General features: G+C 42.0%; 1 protein-coding gene across 1 annotated transcript; it reads right to left on the reverse strand.

The window, feature by feature from the left end:
* Positions 1-76: 76 nt before the first annotated feature.
* Positions 77-19,368, reverse strand: wdr33 (WD repeat domain 33). The gene is made up of 21 exons (XM_059344602.1): positions 19,196-19,368; positions 13,654-13,871; positions 12,849-12,917; positions 12,401-12,505; positions 12,029-12,124; positions 10,871-11,022; positions 6,604-6,701; positions 6,063-6,189; positions 5,341-5,495; positions 5,047-5,125; positions 4,841-4,951; positions 4,607-4,701; positions 4,438-4,524; positions 3,656-3,795; positions 3,374-3,529; positions 1,830-2,669; positions 1,697-1,754; positions 1,266-1,590; positions 1,007-1,164; positions 631-810; positions 77-549 (listed from the first exon to the last, which is right to left on the reverse strand). Exons 2-21 carry the CDS (start codon positions 13,855-13,857, stop codon positions 401-403), a joined length of 3,384 nt encoding a protein of 1,127 aa, XP_059200585.1. The 5' UTR covers positions 13,858-13,871; positions 19,196-19,368; the 3' UTR covers positions 77-400.
* Between the last annotated feature and the right edge of the window lie 1,070 nt (positions 19,369-20,438).

The following is a 20,438-nucleotide window of genomic DNA, read 5'->3' on the forward strand; positions in this document are numbered from 1 at the left end:
TTATCAAAGTAACTTTATAATTGAACCATTTTCCACCCTGAGTTGTATTAAGGCCCTGCCCCCGTCAAGAAGAGGATTTGAAGAGTGAATCTTTATTGTCCACCTCAGTGAAAACACAAAAACATAGAAATCTTTTACAAAAAAGCAACAAGACGAAGTGACTCTGAAATAAAAGAGACAGCTGATGATTCTCTACAATATTTTACATTAAAATTATCTGTGCTTCAGTGAGACGCTTCCTGTCCGTCCACCTGTCGGCGCAGGTGATTCACGCGGGGCTGACCAATCAGAAGCCAGCGTCCTTCACAGCAGCAGAGATCTGAATGTGTCACGTGACCAAAAGTTCGTCTCAGGATCTGGACTTGGTCTCAGGTCTGTGGGGGGACCAGAGGGGACGGGACTACCGGCCCCGGACACCCCCCCTCGGTGGTCCTCTGGGTGCTGGTCCTCCTCTCCTGGGGCCTGGTCCAGGTCCTGCAGGACCCCAGCCGCCACGTCCACCTCGACCAGATGGCCCGTAACCGCCGTCCTCTCTGGGTGGGGGGCGACCTGCAGAGCATCAGAGGGTCAGATGGACTGATATTTGGTCCTGTTGGTGGCGCTGTAGTGAAGTAAATTAATGTGTCTCACCTCCATCAGCTCCGGGGGACTCGCGCTCCCGGGGGTCTCCGGTTCCTGGTCCGTCCTGCCACGGACGCTTCCGGGGAGGAAGTGACGCCATGTCCATCCCCTGCAGCGAAGATGAGCGCTCGCGTCCGACCGGGGACGAGCCGTCGTGCATCTGCTGGCTGTCCCGGTAACCATCGTGACCTACAGACGGGAAGAGAGAGACTCTTAGAGATTACAGCCAAAAAAAAATCATTTATGGAGGTCAAAGTGACCTTTGACCACTCAAAGCGCTTTACACTACAGACTGCGCTCATCCACCCATTCACATGTTGTCTGATGTTGTCTGAGCTTTAACCTCTCTGTGACTCGGAGGATTGTTAGCACACTGGCGGCTCACCTCCTCGGGGCGGACCTCCTCCTCGAGGCGGCCTCCCTCTGCCGCCATTGTCCCAGCCTCGACCCATCTCCTCCTGGCCATCGAAGCCCTCCTCCTGGCCTCCGTACTCGTCAGCATAACCTCGAGCTCCGGGCCGGCCGGGGCCTCCTCCTCTGAACCTGAAACACGCAGAAAGTCCGGTTTAGTCCAGCTCAGACCAGTCCAGATCAAATCTGTCTGCTGGTTCCAGTTTATCAGACTGAGGAGGAAAGTGTCTTACCTGTCATCTCTCCGTCCTCTGAACTCTCCTCCAGTGAACCGATCATCGGGGCCCCAGTTTCCTCCGTTGCCCCCTCCTCCTCCTGCTGCTCCTCCTCGATGACCTCCCCCCCTGTGTCCCCCTCCCCCCTGGTATCCAGGTCCAGGTCCTGGTCTCCAGCCCTCCTCTGCTCTGCCATGAAAGTCCTGGCTACCATCAAAGTCCTGCGGTCCACGGCGACCCTGCTGGTTGTCCCCCCAGTAAGGACCTGAGCCCTGGTCTGATCCTCCGGGACCCTGCCTGTCAGGAGGGCCCATGTGGTGGCTGGGCGGCGGCCCCCGAGGGTCTGAGAGGAGTCCACAGTGGTTATCAGGACCAGGGACCAAACAATCAACTGAAACTAACTGAATATCCTTTAAATAAGACTCAAACTTCACTGTGGTGGGTCTTACCTTTGCTGTTGGGCCCCTGCTGCCCCATCCCGTGCATCATGGGCCCCGAGTTCTGACCCTGGAAAGACCACATCAGAATCATACCGTGCTCCAGTAAAACCAGAACAAATCACTGCTGGAACTGATCACTCACCTGGTGCTGCATGTAAGGGGGCCCCTGCATGTTTCCATGGGCTCCTGGCATGTTACCTGGAGGCCCTTGTATGTTTCCATGTGGTCCTTGCATGTTGCCTGGGGGCCCCTGCATGTTTCCATGTGGTCCTTGCATGTTGCCTGGGGGCCCCTGCATGTTTCCATGGGGGCCCTGCATGTTTCCATGGGGTCCTTGCATGTTACCTGGGGGCCCCTGCATATTTCCTGGAGGCCCGTGCATCCCTCCCGGGGGCCCCTGCATGTTGCCCATCCCATAGTTGTTTGGCACATTGCCGTGTGTCCTGGGTGGGGGCCCCATCATCCCACCCTGTGGGCCCATCATGTTCCCCTGAGGTGGCATCATGCCCCCCTGAGGTGGAGGCCCCTGTGGATCCCTTGGACCCATCCCTCGAGGAGGGGGGCCCATCATCCCACCATGGGGCCCCTGCATTCCTCTGGGTCCCATGCCGTGCGGCCCTTGGGGGCCCATATTTCTGGGCGGGCCGGGGTGTCTCTGCATACCTTGGGGTCCTGACATGTCTGGTGGTCCCATCATGCCCTGAGGAGGGCCCTGGTGGGGTTGGGGTCCCGATGGTGGCCCCATCTGTCCAGGGGGCATGAAAGGAGGCTGCATGCCTCCGGGCCCCATTGGAGGCCCCATGTTGTTAGGCATCGGCTGAGGAGGCATGTTTGGGGGAAAGCCCTGCTGGCCCGGAGGCACTGGGCCCCCAGGACCTCCGGGGCCTCCAGAGCCAGGGAAGGGAGGCATAGGGCCCTGCCCCTGTGGGGGCCCCATGTTGCCGTCTGTGTTCATCTGGTTCATCCGGTCCATCTTCATTTGCTGCAGCAACAAAACAAAGAAGTTTAAAATCAGTATTGAGAATAAACTCTGTCTCAGTCTTCAACTGATGGTTTCATGAGACACTGAAGTTTTACTGTGTGTTAGCATGGATGAGGAGGGTGGTTGTTGGAAGGAGTTATTTTTAGAGTTATTCCGATTCCGTATGGGAAATTGTTGCAACATGCAGCCTGCTGTTTTAGAGGGACGAGGAGGAATAGATTTTGTAACACAGACACAACAGACACACGGGTGTCAGAGCAGGTTGACACGAGGCTTGGAGCTAAGCTACGTAGCACAATCACGTTGGCGGTGTGGCAATATTTCACACTGGAATCTCCCACCAGCATGCGCGCAGATGGCACTAGGGATGGAGGGGATATGTCCCCCCCCCCCAGATTGATCCGAACCGCTGTATTATTCATGTTTTACAAAGGGTTTAACCTTAGCCGGGCCTTACCACAATGATAATCATATCACAGTCATGCAGGTGTAGTATGATATTTTTTTTTATAACATATTGGTATCGGATCGGTACTCGATATCCGCAGCACAAGTATCGGAATCGGTATCGGGAGGGAAAAAATGGTATCGAAATATCGGTTGTTGGGGGGGGGTATGGTTGTTGTTGGGTTTTTTGTTGTTGTTTTTTTTGGGGGGGGGGGGGTGTTAGTAATAAGGAAGCGGTCAGCAGTAAAGAGGTTCACCTCCAGCAGCATGGGGTTGGTGTACTGCAGAGCTGCCATCTCCTGCTCAATCTCCGCCTGAGTTTTCTTCTTCCCGTCCACTTTCTGCTCAACCTTCCGGTCTTTGGACAAATCTCCACCGGGCGGCATCATGGGTACTTTATTCTCCGCCCAGGCCTGAAGAGGCGAGGACAAGTTCACCGTCAACATTTATACTGTTTCTGCAGCATGGACCACATTAAAGCTTCAGCAGGACACTTTACAGCTTCATGATAAAAGTCCAGGTGATCTTCAGGTGTTTACCTGTTGGAACTGTGCCGGGATTGGTTTGGCGTACGGAACTTTCTTCTGCGGGACCTTCTTGGCGTCTTTACCCATGACCTCGTCCATGCCCCAGTCCAGACCAGGGATCGACATTTCCACATCAGGAGCGGCCTCTTTACCTGAAGACAACAGTTACCGTAGTTACAATACAGTGACACCTGAGAACCTTTAAAAACATGAAACATTTACAGCTGTATTCAAACATCTAGAAAGGTTTCAGACAGGAGGTACGAGGAGATCTTTGGTTATATACGAGGCGGTTTCATTAGCATACGGACAGTAGAGAGTAAACATCAGAGGACCTAGTGCTGGTCCCTGAGGGACTCCATCAACTATTAGGGACTTGGACAAATGGCAGGAAAATAATAAGCGAATACCATGAGTCCGAACTTTTTTTTAGATTCACTCCTCAGATTTTGCTGATGAAGAAAGAATAATTCTTCTTAAATTAAGACATAATTATTGGAAATTAAAAACAAAAATTAGTTTGATATTTTTACAGAAGAATTTTCCTACGTCAGACACATGAGGCAGAGACTGTTTGTCTTTGAGGAGGTTATCTTTCATTTTCATTTTTAAATTGTCCAAAAACATAAAATAGGTCATATGAGACATAAACATTGCCCTGATTTAAAATGCTGAGAAATACATTTTCACTTGTTTTCTCTTAATGTTTTCTGACTGATTTTTTGAGAAACGACCAGAAAAAAAAAATCATCTTTTGACTTTTTGTTCCCTGCAGTTTCCAGGGTGTTACTCACTGCTCTGCTCCTGCTCCATGGCGGCCTTCAGCTGCTCGGGGATCCCCATGCCGGGGATGGACGCCACGCTGTTCAGGTCCACGTCATCTAAAACACAGAGAGAAACAGAGTCACCCTCAGCTCTGATCAGGACCTGTAGCAGGTCTGGACTCGTCCTCCTGCCGCTCACCGTACTCCATGCCGTCCTCTGACATCCCCGGCAGCAGGTTCAGGTTGTAACGGTCTCTCATCTTGTCACCCGGTCGATTCCTTGTCCAGAACTTACTGAAATGGAAAAACAGCACAGAGAAAAGTTCAGACACAAAGCTGCTCCGACTGTTTCACAGCCAGTCAGACACTGATGTGCTTCTGTGTATATACATCTGTTTATATATCGATTTTTAATATAAATAAATAGCGGTACCTGGTGTGGTCGTTGGAGCCAGAGCAGAGGATGTGACCCAGCGGGTGCCAGGCCAGACTCCAGATCATCCCCTCATGAGCCATCTCCATCCCCCCCACCTCCTTCTCCACCCTGACACACACACAGACACACAGACACACGGTCAGAGCCACACACTCACACCAGTAAAGGTTCATCGTGAGCTAAAATAATAATAATTTAATTACCCGGTGTGCCAGAAGAGCAGAGAGCCGTCAGAGCCTCCACTGGCAAACAGACCTTCATGGACGGGATGCCAGGCCACAGCTGGAGACGGGCAGAACAACAAACAGCCACAAACAGTCAGAAACAATAGAAACACAGTCAGAACCAAAACAGAAATACATTTTTAAAAAGTTAGAAATTGAAGCGGAACAAAGGCTAGAAAAAAAAAAAGTAATAAATAAAAACAAACCAAAACAAATAAAGCATGAGCAGCGTGTGTGTGTGCGTGTGTGCGTGTGTGCGTGCGCCCGGCCCACCTGTGGCCTCCTTCTTGTGCCCTCTGAACACCTGCAGCTCCTCCTTCAGGTTCCTGATGTCGAACAGTTTGCACAGGTGGTCCCGGGACGCCGTCAGCAGCCAGTTCCCGTTCAGGTTCCACTTCACCTCCATCACCGTGTTCTTGTGGGCGTGGCTGAGCAGAGAGAGGGCGGTTAGTAACGGACAGCGGATAGAGGGTCAGAGGTTAGGGATCAGGGGTCAAGATAAGGGGCTAGGCCAGGGATTGGCGATCAGGGATTGGGAATCAGGGGTCAGGATCAGGGATCAGGGTCAAGAATCAAAGGTCAAGGATCAGGGATCGGGGATCAGAGGTCAGGGATCAGGATCGGGATCGGGGATCTGCATCAGGGATCGGGATCAAGGATCGGGGGTCATGAATCAGTGATCAGGGATCAGGATCAGGGTCTAAACCAGGGGTTGAGGATCAGGGGTCAAGGATTAAGGAGCTGGGATTGGGGGTCAGGATCAGGGATCGGGGATCAGGATCAGGATCAGGCTTTGGGAATCAGTGATGGGGGATCAGGGTAAAGGTCAGGGATTGGGGTTGGGGATCAGGAATCGGGGTCAGGATAAAGGTTCAGGGATGCGGGTCAGGGATCAGGAATCAGGGTCAAGGATCAGGAACAGGGTCTAAACCAGGGATTGGGGATCAGGATAAAGGATCATGGTTCAGGGGTCAAGGTCTGGCTGCAGGACTTACAGCGTGGCCAGGCTCTGACCAGTCTTGGGGTCCCAGAACTTGATGGGCTGCTGGCTGTCCTTGCTGCCCGACACCACCAGGCCTTTGGTCGGGTGCCAGTCCACACACTTCACATCCGCTCCGTGACCTACACACACACAGTTTTTATTTATGACTTTTATTTCTAGCCTTTTTCCACTTAAATTTCTGAGTTTTTAAAAAATAAATTTTTAGTTATAAATCACTTATATTAATATAACTTAATACAGATTATTAGCACACTTTAATGTCCAAATTGTTGCTCAAGCTGCAGCTCAAACAGGCAGATATTTTATTTATATAATGATACATATTATATAAACATCATTTCTCTAATAGATTGTCAGAATAAAGTTAAAACGTTTTCATTTTAATCCGTATACATGATGAAATGTGGAAATATTTTCTTTAAGTTGAGAATAAATGTTAATAATTCACTGTTATTAAACTTTAAGAAACCATCAACAGCTCTTAGTGATTATTTATTTAAATCTTATAACTTCCTATAATAAGTGGTGTTTACCTCGAAGGATGCGCTCCTCGTGGCAGCGCAGGAAGTCCCAGATCCTCACGGTGCCGTCGTCTGAACATGTGGCGAACTTATTATCTGTCGGAGAGAAACTGACAACAAACAAACACCACATCAGTTGTCGTTTCACAATATTCTAATAATATTTATAATAAATAATTACAGGATCTTAACAAAAAAATTATTACATCTTTCTTTTCCAGCTCTTCTTTTGTTTTCTCTCATTAACAAATTATAATAATAATAATATGATTATTATAAAATTTATTATTATTGATCTCTTTAAAGGTCATTTTTCTTAATTCAGAAAAATTCAGTTTATTTTTACGGATTTTCTACCAAAAAAAAAAAAAAAAAGTAAAGTGTCAATGTAAAGTGTAAAATGTCATGTAAAGTTTCAAATAAAAAGCTATTAAAGTCATAATGGAAGAGTTATATCACATTTTATATACCTGCAATAAATATGAACTTCCTCTGGTAAAAAAAGAAAATATTCAGTGGAAATATCTTCTATAAAACGTGGTTATTTCAGCTCTGAAGCTTAATTAACAAAATGTTTTCTTAATGTACAAACAAATTATTTCATGAGGCAAAATTTAGTTTCAAGAAAATGAAAAGTGGAAATATTAAGTCAAGATTGTTTGTTTGTGTCTCCCCCTGCTGGACGATACAGATGACAACATCTGTTAGATATATTATTATATTAATTATTATACAATATCTGTGAGTGGAGCAGCACTCACTTCACACTTAAGTTTTATATAATTTTTAATGTTTAACCTCTAAACTCCCAAAACCTGCCAATGGGTTTGAGAGCATTTAAAAAATAAATAAATAAATAACCTAAAAACTGCCAGAAATATTCCAGCAGGAAAAGAATAACTAAACCTGAGATTAAAATGTTGATTTAAAATCAGCTGGTAGGTGAATCTGTTTTATTCACATTTTAGCAAAAATAAGAAAAGTTCAAAAACAAACATTTATTATTTCTGTTAATTCTCTCTAGATTTATTGAGTTTACGGAGTTTATTTTATTGATATGAATAAAAGGCTGAGAGGTTAACTCTGCTACAGGCTGTTTGGTTTTAATCTGGTCCATATGAAAAGCATAAAAACACAAAAATCAACCAAAATGCCCCCTCACAAAGCTGAAAAAAGTTGACTATTTTACAGTAAAAATAGATATAAGGAACAATAAAGGAAAGGAACTTTTAGAAATAAATTCATGATTATCATTTGTCATTAAATTTTAATTTGTTTAATTGAATTATATTAGCTCCATCAACTTTAATTTAGTTAATCATACATTAATCATTGATTATTTATTACTTATTTATGTATACATTTATTTATACATTTTAACTGGGTCTCCTTAATGTTCTCTTTACTAAGAAACAGTGCACCCAAAAATCTAAATATATGACATAACAATATTTTTTATTTAGGACTGAACCTTACTAGCATTATTGTGATGATACTTTTTTCCTGTCGAAGTGATTTTACTGCCCGGTCTGGAACCGGGGACCTTTGATCCGCTCATCTATTGGTTGTTGATCGTGTTACGTTACTGTGACAAACCCTAAAGACTAGAAAAAGACTGACATGAAACAGTGCAGATTACTACCTTAAACTGAACGATCGAGATGACGGGAGCATGCCGTGACTCCAATAAAAATCCTAGATTTACTAAAGACTTTCAGTTTTTAGTCTGGGACTGGGAGAATATTTTGGCGTACACCCAGCAATAGATACAGACAATCAAGCTCTCATCACTCCTACGGGCAGTAAAGAGTCATCAATTAAACCTCAGTACATGTTTCTGGACTGTGGGAGGAAGCCGGAGTACCAGGAGAGAACCCACTCTGACATGGGAGAACATGAACTCCACGGCGACCCTCTTGCTGTGAGGCAACAGTGCTAACCACTACACCACCGTGTTGCCCAGATATAATCTTGCCAGGCTAAATATCGATGGATTCCCTCTACTGCAGACTGAACATCACAGGCAGGTCGTCTTCATTTCTGAGGACGTGCACAACCAACGCTCCAAACCTCTGCGGGACACCAACGCTGATGTAACATAGTTAAACTATTTTTGAGCCTTGATGTGTCGGTGGCCCCGTGACCCTTGACCCCCAGCCCCATGACACCCCCCAACAGTCTGAAACCAGTGAGTCACGTTAACATCCTGAGGTCAGATTATATCTATCAGATATATCTACAGATAGAGATAGATATATGTGGCCTATATAGCAGCTTTACAGTCATTTCTGTGATTAACCCAAATTAAATGGTTAGTTTTTTTATTAAAGCTGCAAGCATCGATGAACGGGCCCAAACAGAGTGGAGCCGTCAGGGAGCCGGCCACGCCAGGTCCACCGATCGTTGAAGGGGCGAGGTAATCAAGGACTCTCTGCCAAGTACAGTGACACCTCATACAAGTCTCTACAACAAACAGTTCATTAGTTAGGAAAAGGGGCCATGGCTAATCAAAAAAGGGCAGAACTTTATGAAATATTGTTATGCAAGAGTTCACTGATGGACCTTAATCATGTATGACAAGTTTGAGACAGATTGGACAATGTATGGTTATACAGTCTAGTGTTTTATGCCAAAACGCCATAATTTGCCGCCATGCCCACATATTGTGACAGTCAGTAAAGCTTTTCATACCTTTTGATCCCAAAGGCCTTTCAATGGTACTGACCAAGTCTGAATTTGATCGAATTAAATCTGTAGGAGGAGTTTGTTAAAGTATGCGGCGTAGAAAAGGCGAAAAACGTCTAAAACGCCATTTTCGATCCAAGATGGCCTACTTCCTGTTCATTTTTGGATATGGCTTCTTGAGACTTTTTGGTGCGTCTTCCCATGATGCATGGATGTACCAATGTTCGTGTCTCTACGACAAACCTGTGTGAGGGGCTCAATTCTAGGGGGAGCTAGTAGGTCACCAATAAAATATGTACATTTTCGACGGGATTGAATTTAGTTCCAAGTTTGGTGAGTTTTGGAATATGATAATGCCCTCAAAAACACGATTCATTTGCCGTTATAATAAACGGACCAATTTCATTAGGGTCCTGGCACTGTTAGTGCTTGGGCCCTAATAAGTTCCCTCTCTTCGTCCCCCCATGAAAAGTTCAAACAAACAAAGAGCCGTCACAATAACAGCCCTGACAGACTGTCAGAATAAAAGACCATTAAGATCACAATGATTTCACATAAACACGATACAGAGATCTGGATTGAAACTGTTCCTGAATTAACAGGAAAATGTTGAGATGAGATTTTCTGATGAGAATGAATCCAGATTATGCTTCACCTCCTGTAGTTAGGGCCACGGGGCAACCGCACCGAGCAGCCCCAACCACTATTGTTATACTGTGGATTTTTTCTTCTTCCAGCTGGTTCCTCTCCTCGTTATTTCTTTATAATAAATATATATATATATATATATATATATATATAATACTATGTTTCTGTAATATAAACCTCTGCATCACTTCCTGTCCCTCTGAGCAGCAGATGAGGCGGAGTTTCTCTCAGAATAACACCTGATGTGTGATGTCATCAGGAGCTGATGACATCACACGGTGCAGGCGTTCTGCTCAGCCAATCAGCTGACTGATCACCGAGCACGCCCACTTCTACTATACGCATGTCAACTGTGGCCTGATGATGTCAGTGATGTCATCAGGCCAGGCTACCACAGTAGTCTACCTGATCCGTCTGCCTGATCGGTACCAGGCGCCAGATCCTTTCTAATTCCTGTCAGCTACGTTACAAACTGGAGCTGTGGCATCTGAGACACTGTCCTGGTGCATCATGGGAAATATAGGATCCAGTGGTTCTGTGCAACTTTTAACAGTAGAAGAAGAACTTTATTTAAACATCTAACAGCTGGACTGAGTGCAGAATGTTTAATCTTTATTATTGATCCCTGCCTTATAATCTTTATTATTGATCCCTGCCTTGTAATCTTTATTATGACTGATTGATTGATTGGGGGCCGGCCCAGGTCAGTAAACGAGGGAGACTTTATTCAACAGGACAGAGATAAACGGCTCATCAGCCACATGAGGAACAACATCAACAACAGATCACTGCAGTGTTGCAACAGCACACACATCTGTCATGAATCAACCACAACAACAACAACAACAGCAGCAGCAGCAGCAGTGGCGTGTGGTGCCGGTGCCCGGCCGCAGCGTGGAGCAGGACACTGGGCCTAGCTACAGTGAAAGGGAGATTGGGTAGAAACCTGGCTTCTCTAATCGCCTCCTTGTGAGCCTGGAACATCTTTACGTTGTTCATGTTGGACTGCCAGTACTTCACGTAGCCGCCGTGGTCCGCCGTCAGCATCCACATGTCGTTATGAGACCACGTCATCGCACGCACGGGACTGTCGTGGGCCTGCAGGGGACAGAGAGGGACAGAGAGGACGTCAGTCAGTCTCATGTGGACACCGAGACATACATTAGGCACGTTGTCATCAGGTTCTTTTCCCTCTAATGAGATATGGGTGTGGATCTAGAGAGGATCTGCCACCTTCACCGCTTATCGGCTCAGACAGTACCTGCCTCAGGTTGGAACTTTCTGAGCCGCTACTGACTAGTCGATGCTGATTGGATACGGTTGAGGCGTGATTCATTGTCAGACTGGTGCAGACTGGACACTGGTTAACATCTCCTGCTCTGACTGCAGCTGGGAGAGACTGCTACGGGAGGACTGGGCCGCTTGTAAAAATACAGATAGAGTCTCTAGAGGGTCTGAATAGTCCAAATATAGAGACAAAGAGTCTCTAGAGGGTCTGAATAGTCTAAATATAGAGACAAAGAGTCTGTAGAGGGTCTGAATAGTCTAAATATAGAGACAAAAGAGTCTCTAGAGGGTCTGAATAGTCCAAATATAGAGACAAAGAGTCTCTAGAGGGTCTGAATAGTCCAAATATAGAGACAAAGAGTCTCTAGAGGGTCTGAATAGTCTAAATATAGAGACAAAGAGTCTCTAGAGGGTCTGAATAGTCCAAATATAGAGACAAAGAGTCTTTAGAGGGTCTGAATAGTCTAAATATAGAGACAAAGTAGCTAAGTTGGCCGCAGTGCTTGCCACGTCGGTCTGTTGTGGTTAGCCGCTACTAAAGTACCTGTATGGAAACAGAGGCAGAGGGGAACTAACTAATGGGCGGAGCCAAAACACTCTCTTTACAACAACGACTCAGTGGAAACACACCTAGTGTTTGTGTAACTTATTAACCCCTCTTGATTCTAAAACATTTTATAAGACAATAAGATTCTCCTTTAGACGTTTTTTAAATCCGCTTCGATACAAAATGTGTGACGACAAACAGACACAAAAGCTCTAACACAAAATGTGTGTGTGCCATGGGTCAGAGGTCAGCTGTGCAGGTGATATTTACCTGTAAAATGGTCTCAAAGTTGAAGGTGAGTCCGTTCCACAGCGTGAACTCTCCGCTGGACGCCCCGGTGACCAGACGGCGTCCCTCAGGAGTCCACTGGACACACACACACATTTACATTAATCAGTGTGAACAAGGTCTCCAATAACTAAATCTGATTCATTTCTGCAGCACCTTTCAAAATAGAGCATAAAATATCAAACAGTATAATCCTTTAAATCCAGCACAAAATCAAATATAAATATATACTAGTGAGAAGGATAAAGGCAATATTTGGGGGGAAAAGGAAAATCACACAATAATCATTTTAATCTATTTTGCCATAAAAGGGAATATAATGTGTAAATGTGAAGATAGATATTTCTGTCTCACCCTGATCACGAACACGGGACACTTGACTTTGTTGGTGGAGGTTCGGACAAACTTTGTGGTGACGGCGTTCATCGGGTTGTTTAACATCCCGATAGGAGGAACCAGCTGACACAAACAAACAAACAAACAAACAAACAGGTTTACAGTCAGAGCGAACAGGAAATGTGCAGCGGAGATCATTTTACCTGCTGAATTTTACCATTTTACCTGAATCACAGCTTCACCTTTTATTAACAGATTCAAAAAAGAAAAGAATTCAAGCTGAAGCAAACAGCTTCACAGGGACCTGTCAATCAGCATGTAGCCCCGCCCCCTCCCTGTCACTCTAATTAACATCATGCTGAACTGAATACTTGAAACTAACGCTTGAGACCAGAAACTCTTAATAAACAACAGAAGAGAATAATTCACATAAACTTATAAATCATCACAGTTAGTTGTGACTCACGTCGTTGTAGCAGCCGGCGTCAGGCTGGATGGCTCTGAAGTCTCGATGGTCTCGCTGCCACAAACGGTTCTGAAAAACAAACGTCTGTTCATCATCTGATCCCAGAAACACCAATAGCTGCTTTAATGTCTTCATTGTTATTTTTATTATTATTATAATAACAAAAGGAGCTTTGATCTCTAATAACAACCCTCTGAAATGTATTATCAAGTCTTTAAATATTCATATCAATAAAATCTGTACAACTGAAACTAAAATACTAAAAATAATAATTATTGACATTGAGCTATGAATTAAAATAAAGTTTGACTAAATAAACAAAAGGAAACATTTTGATCCAAAAGATTTCTAACTGTAGAAACATGAACTAAATATTTTAACCGTTTACAAGTTTTAGTTGTTGAGATATTTAGGAACAGAATGTAGACGTGTATATGGTGATGTGAATAAATCTGCTTCAAAGTGATGACATCATCAGACAATGTGATGGCAAGAAAAACAGAAGCGTCAACTCTCTGCTGCGTGTCAATCAATATGTGCTGTGTGTGAGTCTGAGTGTGTGCTTGTGTGCGTGCGTGTCTATGTGCATGTGTGTGTACATACAGATGCGTATGTGAGGGAGGGAGGGGTGGGTTTTGTCATTTTTATTGTCCGTTTTTATCCTTATTTTTTGTAAAGCACTTTGTGTTACATTTCTATGTATGAAAAGCGCTATATAAATAAAGTTTGATTTGATGATTTGATTAGGTGTGAATCGTGGCGTGTGTATGGAGCATGGCATGGCGTGCGTGCGTGGCGTGCGTACCTCCAGGTGTCGGATAACTGACGGGTTGTAGTCGATGGTTTTGCGGTTGACGGCTTTCCTCATGCGCTTGCCGTCGAAGGTCAGCTGCTGCATGGCCTGCTGCTGGGCGAAGTCCGGACGCTTGTAGAACACCTGCCGCGGCGCCTGGTGCTGGAAGCGCGGCATGTGGAAGAACCGCTGCGGCGAGCCGATGTCCGTCGCCATGGTGACCTGGAAAGCTGCAGCAGGGGAGAGAGAGAGTCAGAGACACCAAACAGGTCAGAAAATATGAAGCAGCTGCCACAAACAGGACTTCGGCTCTCAGTAATAACATGAGAACAGATTCACAGCAGATTTGAATTGATCAATAATAATCAGAACTGATCAATAATTATAATCAGGTTGATATGTGGATCATTTCAGACTGGGAGAAGCAGCTCGCTGGATGTTAAACATCTGCACGTTTAACTCTCTGCTGGATTTATTATACTTTTACACGTTAAATTCATTGAATAAAATAAATCTTTATAACATGAATGCGGTTGACACCAATGTGATCTCTGCTGCACTTTTTATTACCTAGATTTCTTCTTTCACTTTAATGCTTTTAATATTTTATTATGTTCACTTTCTTCACTGTGAAGCACTGAGGAATAATAATAATAAACCTTATTCTTACAGGCACACTGTATATGAGCAGATAAATATTAAAGGCCTGTCAGTTGATCATAAATCAGTCATCACTGATTTACAAAGCACAGACTGAATATCACCATTAGAGAAAGTGTCAAAGAAAAAGAAAAAAGGTGAACATTTGCTTCACTTTAATTATTTTTATTCCACTAACGGTTAATTTAATCCTCAGAAAAAAAACACTTTAAAATCTGCTGTGTGAAGCTTTGTGCTGAACCACTTCACACAGAACAACTTTCAGAGATGAACTTTAGAAACTAACAGCTCAGTGACGCTGTTTCATGTTCAACGTTCTGACACACGGACAAATGTAAAAACTAACATTCAGTGGAAAATGTTGAACAATTCATCTGCTTTCAGCTTCAGTGTCTCATGTCTCAGTAATTATCTGACTCTCTCTCACACACACAGGATATTATTATGACAGTTTATGCCACTAATATGATGACATAACATGATTTTAATGCAAGTTGGACCTTTGAAAGAGCAACAAACGGTTAATTCTTCAGAAGATTCGCACATGAATGTGAAAATATAGAATTTAATGTTTTTAACAGGATCTGGTTAGTGCAAATGTTTTATTTTAAATGACACGTGTAGAATAAAGAGATTTTAAGTGTGTACACCTTTACAGATCACTGTGACCACACAACCACTTCACTGGTTATTAGTCACAATGTTTATCACACAAAAAATAATGCAACAATACTTTATTTCAAGATTAAATATGTTCTACTGATGGGTAATAGTTTTTAATTAAAAGTTGATTTCTATTTGTTCCAATTAAATTACATTATATTCAAAAATTAACATTTAACTGATCACTTTTATTAACTTTATTAACATGATCACTCTCTGCCTGTACAGAATGAAACTTTGACGTGTTTTAGGACACATTGTGAAACCTCAAGAAAAGCTTCAAGTGCCTATCGGCATATTTCATAATCCTATAACACCAACACAGACAGCAGTGATGGGATATAACTACATTACATTACATTACATGTCATTTAGCAGACGCTTTTGTCCAAAGCGACTTACAATAAGTGCATTCAACTAAGTACATTTACTCAAGTACTGGACTTAAGCACAATTTTGATGAAGTTGTACTTGAGTATTTCCAATTTATGTAACTTTGTACTTCTACTCCACTACATTTAGAGGCAAATATTTCCTACATTTAGCGGACAGCTTTAGCTACTTTCCAGGTCGAGATTTAACATAACTTGATCACTTTTAACGTGATTAGACTTTTTTAATTAAACCCCAATAAAGTATATTAAGTAGTAACAATGAGCCATACCTTTACAAAATTAAAACACTGCTTACATAAATGCATCAATACAACTAATATAAAATAATCTGAGTGGTTCCATTCTGCAGAATGAGTACTTTTACTTTTGATACTTTAAGTACATTTTGATGCCGATACTTGTACTTCTACTTCAGTTTTTACTGTAGTGGAGTAATTTCACACTGTGGTATTAGCACTTTTACTGAAGTTAGGAATCTGAATACTTCTTCCACTACTGACAGACGGCAGCCACGGATGACAAAAGAAAGAGCAAGAGTAAAGTTTGTATTAATAACATTATTTAGTTCTATTAAAATTTTATCAGTAATAAGATATAGAAGATATAGAAGCTGGACTGAATATTAATTAACAGCAGAGAGGGCAGAGTGACTAACAACACAGCTGATTACGGGAAGCACTGTTCCTTCCATCTAAACACAAATATTCATTAATTATCCTTAATTGCTTATCCTCAGGTCGCGGGTGGCTGGAGCCGATCCCAGCTGACATTGATCGAGAGGCGGGGCTGACATATAGAGACAAACAATCACACTCTCATTCACACCTAAGTGCATGTTTTTGGACTGTGAGAGGAGTACCCTGGGAGAACCCACGCTGACACGGGGAGAACATGCTAACTCCACACATCAGGAGGCGAACCGGCGACCCTCTTGTGAGGCGAGAGCGCTAACCACTACACCACCGTGTAGCCCTTAAACACAAATATGACCATCCAAAATCAATAATCCGATCAGACTGAGCTTTTGTGTCCGATACAGGATAGGGCTGGGCGATATATCGATATAACAGATATATCTATTTTTAAATGTGATATAAAACCATTGTTTTTTTTCAATGTCTTGTTCATTTTAATGCCTGGTACAACTAAAAGGTACAGTTGTTTGGACAAATATGATAACAAAAATATCTGATAAGAGTTTAATTTAAGATCTGACATCTAGACATTTTCCATGGTTTTCTTGATTATGATTTTTAGTCATTATCAAGAAAACCATGGAAAATGTCTAGATATCAGCTCTTGGATTAAACTCTTATCAGCTATTCTTATATTTGTCCAAACAAATCTAAACAAGAAAATTGAAGAAAAACAATGGTCTAATAACTTTTTCTATGACTGTATATAAATGCTGCCCTTACTAGGGTTTGTCATATTTAGTTCTTTTGTAATGTTCGTTATGCTTTTCTCATATAAATATATTCATTTCAGAAAAAGATTGGCCTATTTTATTTCATAGGCTATTTTTAATTAAATGTGCACTTTATTGAGCTTTGACTTTAAAAAAGGTACATCTGTTCTACAGTATTTATGTTCACTTAAATAAACGGTTTCAATAAAAGTACTTGTGACATGTCATATGACTGACTGAATATTTTGCTCTCCCTTTTGATAAAAATATCAGGATATATATCGTATATCGACATTCAGCCTAAATATATCGGGATATGATTTTTGGTCCATATCACCCAGCCCTAATACAGGATATTACTGAGAGAATTTGTGACAGCAGACGGTGATTATTTAATGTGATGTAACTCAGACATTCAACAGTTTCATCCTCACTAACTAAGTTCAGCCTCTCAGAGCCTTTATCACCACATCCAAACTGTTGAAACTGCTGAAAGTCTCCTTCATGACGTGCAGGTGAGTAAATGTCTAAATAAACATCAGGCTCTGGTTCTGTCAGCTGAGACACAGAAACTATGAACGGCTCATTTTGTTCCAGATGTTACGAGTTCTGCTTCACATCAGTGACTGTTTCAATCTAAATAAAACATGTTTAAGGATTCAACTTCAAGCGTCGTCAGAACCTTGCAAACAGTTTTTTTTATTATTTTTCCAAACTTTCAACACTTGTACAAACCATGTTTACAGCTGTAAAATATTAACACCACACTGTGAAAAGCTCTGCTACAAAACTGCATTCAAAACCTTTAAAAGGTGAAGTCCGTGACTCTGATCCACAACACTTTATTTAAACATCTCAGTGTGTCATGTTCCTGCTCCAGTCATGACAGGTGTTGCTGACAACTTTGAATTTAAGAGATATATACATCTTTTGTGTTTAGTTCAAATATCAACAAGCATGGAAAAAACATAAAATATTACAAATGGACTAAAGAAAATCTGACTGAACTGAAATCAGAATAAACCGATTAGCAACAACACAATCACCTGACAAACATCCTGTATTCTGTCAGCTAAAACAGAGTCTGGTGGCTGTGAAGAGATCACAGATAACAGCTTCAGTTCCCATCAGAAAAGATGTCTGACAGCTAGGTAAAAAGGAGAAAATACTTTAAATATAGCGTTTACTTACTACGCTCATGTTTTTAGGTGTCTAACACATTTATCTGTGTCCACAGATCTTCAAAGGCACCAGACTCCTTTGACAAAAACAGTCATTTTAGGAGTTGTCAGTGTTTATTGTGACTTTGTGTCTCTGATCTGAACCGATGTGGTGTCCACAGCAGGACATCATTTAGCTTCTGTGTCATACTGAATCACGCTCCTAACACACAGACTGGTTAAGGATGTTTATGTAGCAATGCCATCATAAGAATCATGTCAGGTCACATGGGGTAAAGATTTCAGATGGACTTGTTGGAAAATAACATTTAGCGATAAAACATATTGGACCAAAATGTAAATGTTTGGATTAAAAATACATAAAGAACATGAATGGGAAGCTAATAATGGACCTGTGCTCTTTGTAACTCCTGTATATCTAGTTTATTCTGCAGTAATGCTTCATAATGTTTGTACCATGGCTGTCCTGTGAGAAGCACATCTCTCAGTTGTTTTCATCTTTGTGATTATGACTTTTCCAGCTGATCCAAGAGGGTTTTACGAGTTTATTTAACTGCAGGAGGAGAAAGTAAACACTTCATCTTTCAGTTTGTCACAAACTTTCAACACATCTGGAGATGCAGGTTTTCATTCAAAAGGAAGTAACTAACAGACTGTCAAGACTACAGCAGCGCAGTAAAGTTAACTATTTACCTCTGAGATGTAGTGCAGTAAAGTGTAAAGTAACAGAACATAAAAACACGCATTTACAAGTTCCTGAATCTTTCTAACACACAGTCAGAAGGTTAGTTTCCAGCTCAGAGACAACAGCAACCAGCCTGTGTGCAACACGAGGTGGCTAACACGGAGCTAATGCTAACACACTCACATATAAAGATGTCCGACAGTCTTCTCTGATTGTGTTTCTCTGATTCATACACTGAACCTGTAACATTACTGCCTCTTTGTTGGCTTTTTAAAGAGCTGAACTGTTTTCAACCCAACGCGTGTTTTTACTCCGGGATGCTGTTGCTAACATGGTTAGCTTGGTAGCTAACAGTTAGCCGGCAGCTCAGCCTGTTAACACACCACTGGTCCTCGCTGATATATTCTGACTGTTGTTAAGTTGGTTAAATGTGATATTTTAAATCAAATAAAGAGTTGCCAGTGTGTCGTGTTTGAGCCGCTGTTCGGGGGTGTTGTTGTGTTTGGTAGCCGGAGCTAATGGCGGCCCGGGCTCCGCAGCGCGCCGCCGCTAGTTCACTCACCGACAGTCTCCGCTGCAGATCACAGTTAACGCTAGCTATCTAGCTGTCATTAACCGGCTACAATCCTCCGGTAAGATTCTCTCTGAAGAAACATGAACGCCTCAAACTTTATTCAGTCACCCTGAAGAAGCTTTGTCACTTTAGCCACCAGCGGACTCCATCATGACGCTTCTTCTTCTTGGCCTGAAGAAAAGCATGCCGGGAGATTTTCACAACGGGCGGGAGAGCGTGACGCCGTTGCGTAAAGGATTCTGGGAAACTGAGTTTTTTTTGTCCCGACGGACCAAGTAAAAACACTAAGTAATATATTTATTACAATAAATTAGCATATATTATTGTTATTATTATTATTATTATCATTATTATTATTATTCTCAAATTTAAATAATTTAGCCTATACCTTATAATATTATCATTATTTATAATAAAAAATACTACTATTACCTGTCACTATATTGAACTATAAACTATTAAATTAAAAACAATATTATATTTCAGTTATGTTTTCATATAACTACAGACCCACTCCTGTGACTTTAACCCTTTACTTTTTTATTTTATTTTATAATTTCTATTTTTAATTCTATTGTTATTCAATGTATCTATTTTTTTTACTTCCTTATTTATTTGTACTTTTATTGTTTTCGTTCTGCAGAAAAAGGAAATTGGAAACTGGAGATAATTTTGTTATTTTTCCATTTCTTTTCTTATTTATAACTTCCTGTTTATGACAATAAATAAATGAATACATGAGCAGTGGTGGAATGTAACTAAGTCCATAACTGATAACTTTTATTAACCTTAATAACATGATCACTCTCTGCCTGTACAGAATGGAACTTTAACGAGCTTCAGGACACATTCTGGAAACCAACACAGAAAGCAGTGATGGGATGTAACTAAGTACATTTACTCAGTACTGTACTTATGTACATTTTTGAAGTACCTGTACTTTACTTGAGAATTTCCATTTTATGTAACTTTATGCTTCTACTCCACTACATTTGAGGCAAATATTGCACTTTTTACTCCACTAAATTTAGCTGACAGCTTTAGTTACTTTACAAGTCAATATTTAACATGAAAAGCATGATCAATTTAAAGTGATTAGACATTTTTTTTAAATCAAACCTCATATTATCATATTAGGTAGTTAAATAAGCAAATGATCTAATCATATATTAAGAATATATAAAACAATCTGAGTGGGTCATTCATACTTTTGTACTTTGACTTGAGTAAG

Source organism: Centropristis striata, chromosome 11, assembly GCF_030273125.1.
Source record: "Centropristis striata isolate RG_2023a ecotype Rhode Island chromosome 11, C.striata_1.0, whole genome shotgun sequence".
In the NCBI taxonomy this organism is placed as follows: Eukaryota; Metazoa; Chordata; class Actinopteri; order Perciformes; family Serranidae; genus Centropristis; species Centropristis striata.